Below are 13,089 nucleotides of genomic sequence, written 5' to 3'. Positions count from 1 at the left end.
GGTTTTTACACACACACACACACACAGAGTGGAGTGACAGTAGTGTCCACTGATTACATTTTCCTCTACTCTTAACCCATCCCGTCGTCCTTCCTCAAAGGGCAGCCAGAAGCAGACAGTAGGCAACGTGCAGGGGACGCGCCTCGGTGACCAACCAAGTGCTCCTGTCCGCCTTCATCAAGAATGGACAGCGTTAGCGATCTGTTCTTCTGCATGTTTTTCATATTGGTTTCTTTGGGAGGAAACCCTTGCGAACACGGGGAGAACATGCACACTCCACACAGAAAGACCGGAGACCTTGCTGTGAGGCGACTGTACAAAGTCCTGTGCCACCGTGCAGCACGTGAGCAATTTTGGGGTTCAGTGTCATGCTCAAGACCCATGACCAGGTGGCGGGACTACATCTCCGCACTGGGCTGTGAGTGGCTAAAGATTCCCCAGGCAGAGCTGGTTGATGCTGCTAGGGAAAGGGATGTCTGGGGCCCCCTGCTGGAACTGCTGCCTCCGCGACCCGACCCCGGATAAGCGGATGACGATGGATGGATGGATGGATGTCATGCTTAAGGACACTTCGACACACTCCAGAAGCTGGGAGTGAACTGGGGACCTTGCGACCCAGCCAGCCGCTCTAACTCCTGAGCTACGTGCTGCCCCAAACCACCCTGCTTAAGTGTATAAATTATGAAGAGGAGATTGTTGTGTGTTGATGGTGCACCTGTACGTGATGCAACATGTGCATTTCACATTTGTGTCTCTGTTTCGATTCCTGCTTGGGTGAAATGAGTGTGTTCAAATAACAGGTCCTTGATTGAAGGTAACTGGATCAATGATGAAGTAATTCATGATGGTGTTGGTTCAATATTTAGGCCTGCTGAGTCAAAACCGGCTGTAGAACAAGCTTTATTAAGTAAAGTAAGTAAATAAATTTTATTGATTTATTGATCAATATTATTGATATTGATTGAGATTGCACATCCCGCTGTACATGGTGTCGCCATAACAGGGAGAGGAGAAGGGACCAGAGATGACACAGGCCATGCCGTCCCTAATACAGTGGTAATCATAGTTTTACAGTTTTCCTTCAGCCGTTCATATTGATCAAGCTTGATGTCATTAGCCCCGACGTGGATAACGACTAATGAGACCAGTGGATGATCAATGACCAGAAGACTACAGGATTAATGTCTGAGACCTTGGCCCCTGACAAACAGTAGGTCTTAGTCTTAGGAACTGCAGCCTGGCACACCATCAAGGGGCCCACAACAAGCACGGGGGGGGGGCACTGCTTTGGGCCTCAGCCCGCCGACGCCTTGGTGGTGGCAGCCTGGAGGGACAGGGGGAGTGGACAGCTGGTGGTGGTAGTTCCCCTGAAGAAGAACCAGACGGAGGTCCAGGCTGCCTGTCTTAATTAGGGGGCCGCTCATCGCTCAGGGTGGCAGGAGAGAATCCTGTAGTGCGAGAATGGGACAGTGTAGGACGAGGGGTGAATTGTGCAGAGCCGGGACGCAGGTTTGTGGAGCATGTACGCTTTGGCTTGTGACAAAGGGGAGGCCAGGGATCCTCTTTGGGGGTCGACCTCCCACGCGGGGGCATCGGCACTGCTGTCCGAGGGGGACTAGAGTGGAACGTGCGGGTGTTGTCCGGATTGGGGGGCAGTGAGTCCAGGAGTTTCTCAACTTCCTGGATCTGATAGAGAGTGGACATAGACGAGATCAGCCTGTCCTGCGTTGGCTTGTTAGCTTTCGCAGGCTAACTAGCAGTGGATCCGCTGTAGCTAGCTTAGCTGTAGCCACTCACGACTTTCGAGACTCAAAGTTCGGAACTGAAACGTCTGATTGTTTAAAAAAAAAACTTTGCTTTGCTGAACTAAAAGAATTGAAACCACCAATATCTAAAAGCGATTAGAGAGATATGGTGTAAAACTTGATTTAAGTGACAAAGTTGGAGAGAGCTACTAACGGAGCAAAACGTACAGACTACTTCCGCGTTGATGTCAGAGAACATACAGAAGTTACAATTTCACCCAATACCTCATTTAATTTAATTTCTCTCATTTCTTTACAGAATAAGAGCTTGAAAAACAAACTTCTATCTGGCAACAAACTTTGTGATGTTCACACAGAAGAGGTAAGTCATTGAATTCTTAGGGATTTCTATGGTGAAATCATTGACACGTGAGCACAGCTTGATTTTGTTTTGTTCTTAACAATCCATGACACACACACAAACATTTTATAGTACATGTACAGTAGTACCATATTAAGAAAATACAGTGCCTGAGCCTCTAATTTTGGAAGCCGCAAAAAGCGGCCGCGTGGCATGCCAGTAACGGCGCTGTTGTGTGAACGCGTTGGCGGGAAGCACCAACGTGTTTTCATGCAGTGTTGCACACTAACCACCAGGAGGCCTCGTTGATCAAGAAGCAACTAGTGGCAGCGGAGCGTACCGACAATACTGTAGGCTATCGAGGGACTGGGAACTGGAGGCTGGAATGTAGCTTACTTACTAACAGCGTACTTGCAAATCGTGGAAAGCCAGCTGGACATGCCGCTTCATATATAAACCGTGAATTATCGAGAAAGTATCAACAAATACATAGGATATAACCACACACTGAGATTTCGGGTTTCTATGTAGCCCCCCAAAAATATGTAGGCTAGTCCAGTCCTAGTTTACAATGAATGATAAATTGAATGAGCTGATGTAAGCCTGTATCCTATATGCAAGAGACTTGCGACCATGCTGATGTGGGATACTGTATTTTGACACAAATGGGCCAATGTGAATTTATCTGTTAATCAATAGGCTATGCCTACTACATAACAGCCGAGTACTTAAATGTTACATAGAAATCCAAAATCTCAGTGTGTGGTTATATGTTATTTATTTGTTGATACTAATGATTCACGGTTTATATATGAAGCGGCATGTCCACCTGGCTTCCCACAATTTGCAAGTAGCCTACGCTATTAAATCGATGGATCCTCTCTATGTAGGGGATACTCGATTCAAATGCAGACTGACCACTGGAGTTGATTCAAGGCCCTATCCACAGTAGACTACTGTTGTTTGTCTTGACGAAAATGATAATAGTAGTGTTCGGCTGTAAACAGTCACATCAGTGCTCACTGCTATCAGATTCATGTAGAATGAATAGCCTATAGAATAACCCCATTCAAAAAAGTTTTGTACCAATAACCACTGGCCTAGCAAAACGTTTGGCTCGCTCTTTGCTCCACAGTTGGCAACGCTCGTCTTGCGCATTCGGTAAACAGATAAATTCACATTAGCCCATTTGTGTCAAAATACAGTAGCCCGATCAGCATGGTCACTTGTAGAGTCTCCTATGGATACACTAGGCCTACCTCAGCTCATTCATTCAATTTATCATTCAACAAGTCCCTCTTTTTGTGCTCTCTTCTGCATTCCACAAATAGATTTGCAAGTTCACATCACCATAGACTACTTTCTCAAATGTTATACATGTACATACATTGTACATCTCAAATGTTAATGTAATTATAGTTTATATATAGGCTAGTTATAGTTTTGCTTTGATTTCGCTAAATAAGCTACATTCCAGCCTTCAGTTCCCAGTCCCTAGATAGCCTAATCTACAGTATTGTCGGTACGCTCTGCTGCCACTAGTTGCTTCTTGATCAACGATGCCTCCTGGTGGTTAGTGTGCAACACTGCACGAAAACACATTGGTGCTTCTCGCCAAACACGCACCGTTACTGGCCACGCCGCCGCTTTTTGCACCTTCCAAAAGTAGAGGCTCAGGACTGTAAAGCACCTTGAAAACACACATGCTCAGGCTTTGACTCAATCCTAGTGCATGCAGACTTGTATAGCCCCTTAAACTTAGTCCTCCAATATAAATGAAACCACAGATCTTATCTTTAAATGGACCGTTACTGATGCAGTATAATTCCACAGGAATATGATTGATTGATTTTGATTGATTTTATTTATTTTTAAGACAGGGACAAGGTACAGTAGACATTTACCCTATAGAATAGGGAGAGATGCACTGTACAAGGTTATAGCTAAACAGCTAATTTCCACCATATAACTCCAAAGAGAGATATTTAAGGACATCTATCAAAATTCCATTGAGTGGAAGAATGATGGTATGAACTGCAAATATCTTTGCAGTTTTGCATATGCTCATTTGTTCTTGATTGGAAGTGCAGCGTATTCTTAACTGGACAAATATTCACTGTTGGTGATTTGTGTATTCTACAAATCACTCGAATTGTGACTAATGAATGCATAGAGGGATGGATAGCCTTTTATTTCAAATCAGTTCAATTTTCAAGGTGCAAATTTGCAGTAATCTTTGCAGTCCATACCGTCATTATTCCATGCAATGGGATTTTAATATGGGTGTCCTTAAATACCTCTCTGTGGAGTTTCTTGTGGAAATGTGGCAATCACTGAAAAATCTGTTCATGTAAACAGCACAAAGATTAGGTGCATACTAGTACAATAGAATATCTAATGTAAAACTTTCAATATTCTTTTCTATTCCAGATATGTAGAGGTCCTGAATGATGTTTCTCTACTTATAGAGGGGTCCTGAATTAGTACTATGTTCATTGTATTCCACCTTGAAAATAGAGCCCAGTGTCTTTCACTGAGGTAGCCAAACATTCTCAGTCCACTAATGTGATTTGCTTTTTATAGGGCTAAAAAACAGAAATGGCCCATCAGTATTGGTTTAGATTTCCTGTGTATCACAAATGAATGAGAATAAATCTTTATCAATACTTTGAAGACATTTCCAAAAATACTGATTACCGGTTGGCTGGCCCTTCTTTAAACAACCTTCCCTTGTAGCCTACTACACTAAGCCAATAGTGTATAAAAATCATTTTTCACATTTTGCTTGAGCTACAGTACAAAGGCTTTATATATGCACTTCGACTTCTGAGATTCATGTAGATTGGCTTTTTGATTTCTTGAGCAGTGTAAAAATGTTCTAATTCCAACAGAACGCTTCCTACGTTTGGTTAAAAATTGAGAATGGGCTGTCTGCATCATTTTTGAACGGCTATCTGCTTTTATTGCATGCTAGTCTTATGTTTTTGCAGGCTGACATTGAAGTCTGCAGTGCAAATCAATTCATTTCTAACTTTATGATCAGCTCCCACCAAAACAGACTGTATGACCCCTGATCAAATATATGGCACGCCTCGGTGGATTTTAGTTTTAAAATAACTCCTATATTTATTTAACCTCTGACATATGAGAAGCCTGAGGATATGAGCATTCAATTCAGTTACACAGCAGCAGGATGGCTGTCTTGGGAAGGGAAAGCACCTTGGGAATAGAACAAGATAAAGAAGGTCAAAAAAAGGTAGGGGTTCTCGTAAATGAAGCAATAGTGTTTTGTTGCCATAGCGTGTACTTGTCCTTCAACATGATACAAAGTGGATTTAACATTTTGTGATCTTTAAATGACACACCCTCTGAAAAGTCTACAAAATCTAGTGTAATACTTGCCCTCATAGGAAAACCTTGTTGAATAATTTTCGACAAGGCCTGATAAAACACTTTCATAATAACTAAAACAAGAAGCCAAAAGATAAAACTATCCCCATTTCACATTCACCTATTTGACCTTTAAACTTCAGTCTACCTTTGATGTTATGCACCCCTTTTTACTGTTGCTTTTTCCCAAGAGGATAGGAGCCTAATTGCCTTGGTGGAAAGTCCCAGCATGTTTACACCAGAGAGAGCTGTGTTGAGAGCTTCCCTCCCAATCCTTCATGTGTTTATTGATACAGAGCCACAATAATGTCAGGTTGTGTTACACGTGTCCTATTTATACAATATTATGTTATGTCAAGGCTGGAGGCTGGCAAAATCATGCATTTTGCATTCTGTGCTTGAGTACTTGTGTATGTACTGTATGTGTGCGCCCACTTATGTGTGTGTGTCTGTGTGTGGTTTAGATAAGATGGGAGAGGAAGTAACTTCGGACCTGATGGTGATTGTGTGTACAGTACAGTGGAGTGGGTGTAAGAATACAGCTTTAAGACAAGTGGGCAAGAATCCAGTGTGTGCGTGACTGCATCGTTGTGTGGGCTTTGCAGTTCAGTGAAGGGGAGATTTGTCCTGTTCTCTGTAGGTCCCTGCTCTGAGCCAGGACTGAGCCCAGGGAACGCTCACAAAGGACTCTCCCGCTGCAGCCGCCAAAATACTGCTATGTGATGTAAAACCAATGTTGCTATTTGAGTAAGCTAACACTTATTTCCTTATCTTCCCCTTGCAGTCCAAAAAAGTCCAGGCTCAACTGAGAGAGTTACGGTACGGGAAAAAGGATTTCATTTTCAAGGTAAGCAGAAACTGAAGGGGCAGCTTTATTGCAGTTCCAGACCACAGGTGCTTGAGTCCAGCTTGAAAGGATGATCCCATCTGGGGCCACTTCACCTCATTGAGTCTATGATTTGTAAGTCGACTCTTGAAGGGGCGGCCAGTCCATTGAGGACCCCAGTGCTCAAGTTCACTCACTGTACCTTTATTCCACATCCACCTGAAAGGGTTTCCATTGCTTGATAGGCAGTACCTCACTCAATTGGAGATTTTTTTTTTTATGGGTACAGCATTTGGTTACAGTGCACTGTGGCGACAAGATCAAGACTATTAATATGCTAAGGTGGTCTAATGTCATGATATTTAGTCACTATTTGTAGACATTCCATGGGTAACTGTCATCTTCGTCTGCTCACTACTGTAGGCCTTCACATAATTAGAAATACGGAAATAGATAAAATACCATGCCCACATACTACCACATAGAGCATAAGCCAATTCTAATTGCAGAAATTGACCTTTTAAAGTGCTTTTGCATTTGAGGGTTTGTGTAATAATCATTGGCATTTACTGGCACATAGACTGACCTTACGGTTCTTGTTTGCAGTGCTACTGTAGGTCGATAAATGTCAGTTGACATTTCTGCCTCAATGCCCTGTAATACCATTTCATGAATTTAAGATTGGACCACTTGGACCTATCATATCAAGCTCTCTGAGAGAATTGTGACAAAAGAGGGTAGAGAAAGGCCTAATACAGTGTTTATCTGATTTGTTCATGAGTCAGGTATGATTTTGTTTTACATGCATAAAAACATAAGACAATATTGGGTGTAAGCAGCAAAGAAAAAAGTTGATATCAAAAGCCGAATCTGGGAATTGAACCCAGACCGACGCATTGCTAGAATGGTACATTACCGCTTGGCCACCAGCAGTACAAACATCTTGCAGGAGCAGTACATATAAAGGGAAGGAGCCGGTCCAAGTATGGCAAATGTTGTTTTCTTTTAATTTGTGTATCCGCCAGGTGATTCTGATAGGCAAAAATGTAATGTGTTCTAACTTGGCCCATGATACACCCCTCCACCGAGTTTCATACTTGGACCAATCATACTTGGACAAGAAAACGTAATGAACATATAAATCAAACAAAGTACAGTTACTCTTAGCTACCAATAGCCTATAACCAGAGATTACATAATAATAGTATGACGAAGCTATCAAAATCCCTACCGAAGCCATAGCTAGCAACATAGGGCTAACCCTAATATAGCTAGCAACATAGGGCTAACACTAATCTACCGGGCATTTCTAAGCAATGTTAAAACATTGTGGTAGAAACTCACCATTAAGGGATTGAACCAGTACGCTTTCATCACCTTGTTCAAATATAATTATCCCTCACACTGTTATCTATTCTCTATACTAATAAAAGACTTACAACTAAAGAGCTACAACACAGTAGCTGGCGGCTAGGCTAACGTTACGTTATGTTTGTATACAGCTTGACATTTTGAACCAGAATTTACCTGACATGTCCGGGGCATCATGTTGATTTTGTCGTCAGTGACTATGTTGTTTCAAGACTACCCTCCAGTGACAGCTGCAAGCGGAATTCCGACGGTATCCCTACAGAGGTCCACATGACTTTTACCATCAGAAAAGCGACAGGGCAGGGCGTGCATGCAACAGGGCAGGGCGTCAGTGCATGCAAATGCGAGTGGAATTCCACTTGGAGACCGCTATTGACTTGCTAGCAGAAATTCTCCAGCTGTTTAACAACGGTGCCCCTCTAGACACCCCCCAGTAGAAACACTCCAGTGGAGTGTCGCTCTGAATGCGAAGGAGGACGGATATCTGTCTGCTATCTGGGATAAAGTTGGAGTGGAGGTTTAGGGTATAGTCCCATAAAATCATGCCCATCGGGTCTTGAACCCCGATCTCCCGGGTGGGAGTCCAACACTTTCACCGCTACTCTACTTGTGCAGTGGAGATCAGCAGGTTGATTTTGGTGTCCTTCTTTATTTTGGTGTGCTGGGACTACTGCCCATTGTGGTGCCAACAGAGAAATGCAGGTCAACATTGACCGGAGGGAGGGAGTGACAACCCGACAAATCCTATATATGGTGCTGGCTTACAGCCATGCACAAAAAGACTTAAGAAGAATTTATTACAAAGTTTGCAAGTAGGCCTAATGAACTTTGGATTTGTTCCATATTTTTAACCGAGACTATTTAATTTCATCATTCAATTTGCATATCATCACAGACATCCATGTGTGTTTAGCCTATAGGGCTCTCCTAGCACACTAAAGAGATTGGAAGCACATGAGTCATTTTACATTTCTATTAAGTTATTACCCTACTAACACAATCCGGTTGCGGGAACGTCGTAGCAACTCGCTCTAAAGGTGACACATTGCTCCATGTGACAAATTTACATGTGCACGTAAACGCGGTATCTGCCGATGAGTCGCCACAACGTCAAAGCATCACGGGGAGGGAGGTCTGGGGAGACAGGCGGGCTGGAGGTCACCCTCATCTCATTTAATTTCTTTATTTCCATAGGGAGTGATGTCATATACCACAGCATTTATAGCCCAGGGCTTGTTTGCAATGCCCGTCCCTAGATGTAACCAAAAAGTAGGCTACCTGTAGAAAAAAACAGCAACATACATTAAAAGGAACACAATAGACACAACAGAGATAAAATTGACTAACTACTAAGGCTAAGACTAACTAACGAAAATGTGTGCAACTCTGGCCATCTTTCAGCCCCTTCTTAATAGCTGAATCGAGGGTCTGGGCCGGAGAGGTCATCCTCATCTGAATACTCAGCTGCGGTCAGACGGGCTGGGGAGGTCAGCTGGGCTGGGGCGGTCAGCTGGACTGGAGCTTCTGCAGTTGCCTAAGGACATAATGAAATGAAATGGCTGTAAAGACACAACTCACATACAATCACCCAAAAAATTTACCAACTCATTGGAAGCATGCCGTGTCACTGGATAGATTTTTATTTTATTTTTAAACTGACATCACATACCTTTTTGCATCGAACAGGGGCATGTCTCAGTGTCTCCTGCAGCTGGGCAGCCACCTCTGTGCATGTAGCATTTGGCCTACAGGCCATAACTGCACATTTTATCAAGAAAGGGAATGGCTTCAATTCACATTTGGCATGAAAGAAAGACAATGTATTATTTTGCGAAAATATGAACCATTTCTTACGTAATATGACCTTGTAGAGGGTCATATTCTTCAGAGGCTTTTTCCCATGGACGCTGTAGACACTCCACACTCTGTGTGTGGCAATGGCTGACAGCACCCGCCGGACTACGTCAGGCAGATCTTTGCCACCAATGACACTCAGATATCATGTCTGCAAAACAGAAAGTCAGTCATTTACTTAAAGGGCAATGCTCGTTTTTGACAACCTGGACCTTATTTACGACATATTATAAGAAGTTTGACTCACCGAGATCACTTTGGTGTAGTTCGGAGGCCTGTAGAAGAAATTTAAAATCCAGCGCGAGCCAGTATATCCATGTAATGACGGTGGACGGGGCAACGAGTGCAGTTTCTCAAAATCTATTTTCGGCCGCTAAACGGTTGTTTTCATCAATCAGATTGGATGAATCGACAGTTGAGATTCCTCAACGCGAGGCATTGTAGTGGTTTTCAAATACGGGGTCTTTAGCCTCTGTAATATGATCTTTACACGCCTTTCCCCACTTGCTCCAGCACGCATGCGCACAGGCCAGCGCGCAGACTGGCTATTCTCCGGCTCACATTCTCTGCGCTACGATCGTTGTTGGTGCCGAGAATATTGTCGTCGTCATTCGTCAGCAACAATCCGATCGTAGCGCAGAGAATGTGAGCCGAAAGCGGCCGAAAATAGATTTTGAGAAACTGCATTCTCGTTGCCCCGTCCACCGTCATTACATGGATATACTGGCTCGCGCTGGATTTTAAATTTCTTCTACAGGCCTCCAAACTACACCAAAGTGATCTCGGTGAGTCAAACTTCTTATAATATGTCGTAAATAAGGTCCAGGTTGTCAAAAACGAGCATTGCCCTTTAACACTTCCCTGCAAAAATAAGGAACAAAGTTCTGCCCTGCAGTTACTCATCATCTTCCTCTGATGATCCTTGTCCTTCAGCCGATCCTCCGAGACATGCAGCTCCTCCTCCGTTTTTGCAGGGTCCAGTGCATCCAGTACTGCTCCCCGTGCGACCCCATCAGACTCCCCGGATAGTCTCTGCGCTAGCTCCCTCAGACTCTGTCCCAGCTCCCTCTGACTATACATGACGCTGGACAATTGCTGACACACCATCCTCTGGAAATCTGGATATTAACACAGATGTGGCTATTAATAATTCTACTGTCACATAATGGAAATTTAAAGGAGTAGTAAAGGGAAAATGCATGTTTAGCCCTGTTTTAAGGTTACTTATGATCATATACAATGGTTCAGATCAAAACATTGACAAAACTAGCACTTTTGAGAAAGTCTGATAATTGCTCTACCACTGTTTTGGTCATACAATGGATGTGGGTGGGCATCTTGAAAAATCTTTCAAAAACATGTTAAACTGTCGATTTGCTAGTTTTGTCAACGTTTTGATCTGAACCATTGTATATGATCATAAGTAACCTTAAAACAGGGCTAAACATGTATTTTCCCTTTACTACTCCTTAACTTAAAGTATATCCCTGCATGCAACATGAAGTAGTTCATAAAATTCCGCATACCAGCATCTGCTGAGCTTGATGGCAGAGGAGTAAGCGGGGGGCTCCTGAAAGATGTGGAGGGCAATACTGCAGGAGCTGTTGGTCTCACGGGAAATGGCATCACAGAGCTAACTGAAAACCAAAAAGGATAAAGGGATTAGCAGGAAACTACGGTGATGGCGGCGTAGGGCTTCTGGCATAAGGGGAATAATAAACTAGTTTATTGTTGTCTTGTTAACCGTCACGTACTTTATCACCTACGTTGGTACCACAATAAACCTAACAACCCTTTTGTTACTTGGTTGTCCGTCTACCTTTTTGGATAGTAGTTGTAATGTTTGTTTTTGCCACTGCCTCCATAGTCTCTACCTTACATTATACATACTACCAACCACACGCAGACATAGACCCAACGTCAGTTACATAGATAGATACTGTAGATAGATAGGCTATGTTCGTAATAATTAAATTACAACCAGACGGAGAACAAGGAGTTTGAGAACAAGGTAAGCTCATCTAATGTGCCAGACATGGGTACAGCAATGGGTCAATGAGTAGTATTACTTCTCCCTCTATGGGCATGCGAACGGTGGTGGGGAATGCCACAGACGGTGCATTGAGATCCCGCGGGTAAGATTACTACCCCCAAGGGCTCACTACTGTATGGTGCTCTGTAGTAATACTAATGAGGGCCTTTAGCTGAACAACAAGACATACTCACAGAGCCTGCAGGGCTGTCCCAGGACTGCCCCTGGCCACGCCTGTCCCCGTCCTAGGGCCTCTTCCTGCCCCTCCCCCTATACCCACCCCACTGCTTCTTGCTCAGGTCTGTGAAGAACTGGGAATGCCCATAGAGGGAGAAGTAATACTACTCATTGACCCATTGCTGTACCCATGTCTGGCACATTAGATGAGCTTACCTTGTTCTCAAACTCCTTGTTCTCCGTCTGGTTGGGGGTAGGGGGAGAGAGAGAGTGAGTGAGTCACCCTCTCGTTGGCTGACATGCTTTCTCCTACAGGACCATGTGATTCCTGACACTCGTAGACACACACACACACACACACATTTTAGAGGAACAGGGCAACATGTCTACCACCCTTCACCCTGACTCGGTAATTCAATTATAATAAATTCAATATTTACTAAGACAAAGACACTACATTAGTAGTCCACATCATGAGCAACTACTATGCAAAATGTCCTGGAGTTTGAACGCTGTTCAACCAGTCCAGCCAATCTATTTGGCCAGCTTGCAGCATGCAGTCCTGGTCTCCTCCATGATGCTGGAAGGAGTCAGGCATGATTGAGGTCAGCAGAGACACCCATCTGGTGGCCTGGCTCACCTCCATCTTCCTCAGCTCTATCTCAATGGACTGGTCACACACACACTCACATATCAATAGCGTTCTCCTGGATCTCTTCATTCATCTCCTCCTGCAGCTACTCTCTGGGTCCTCAGTGTCCAGCTCCATGTTCTTCTTATCTCCATCTGCAGCTTCACTTGCTCCTGCTTCCCTGGCATCTGGGCTGGCCTTAGAGGGTGAGGATGAGAGAGAGAGAGGGAGAGAGAGACACACACACATTCAGGTTATCACTTGAGATGGTATTGTAATGTCTTGAATAAGGAGGAGACAGTTCAATACTCGAATGTTTATTCCACTGTATAGCAACTGGCAATCAAACTAGACAGGAGAACAGTAACGGGCTGGTTAGCGCGCATACCCACGAACTGCGAACACCAGGGAAGAGACAAGCAAGCCAAAACCCCCAGGTCCCGCCTCCCCCCCAGTCCACCAATCACAAACCCAAACGTGAGAACCACAAACGTCCATCAACTCACACATTAACTACTCCCATCCTAGGTCGCTACATTGCCCCCCCACCAATACGTTCCTCGCCCCCGAGGGAACAAACAAAGTCTCCAAAGCGACCTGGAGGTCTCCTCTGCCTCTGCGAGGGCTGGCGTGCTGCTGGGGGAAGGGGGACAGGGAATGCAGCCGGGGAAGCAGGGAACGAGTGCCCGGGGAGACCAGTCC

The 13,089-nt window shown here is 44.2% G+C and overlaps 1 protein-coding gene across 1 annotated transcript in view; it reads left to right on the top strand.

Annotated features, from left to right (window-relative positions):
- luzp2 (leucine zipper protein 2) overlaps positions 1-13,089 on the top strand; it is a gene marked incomplete at both ends in the record, with an annotated part of 155,789 nt that overhangs the window by 109,242 nt on the left and 33,458 nt on the right. The window contains 2 exons of the mRNA XM_084437049.1: positions 2,065-2,127; positions 6,281-6,343. Coding sequence (XP_084293175.1) covers positions 2,065-2,127; positions 6,281-6,343 — 126 coding nt within the window. The remainder of the gene's footprint in view (positions 1-2,064; positions 2,128-6,280; positions 6,344-13,089) is intronic.

This window comes from Borostomias antarcticus (genome assembly GCF_949987555.1).
Source record: "Borostomias antarcticus genome assembly, chromosome: 4".
Taxonomy (NCBI): Eukaryota; Metazoa; Chordata; class Actinopteri; order Stomiiformes; family Stomiidae; genus Borostomias; species Borostomias antarcticus.
Note: the sequence above shows the minus strand (reverse complement) of the source record. Positions and strands in the feature narration are given on the sequence as shown.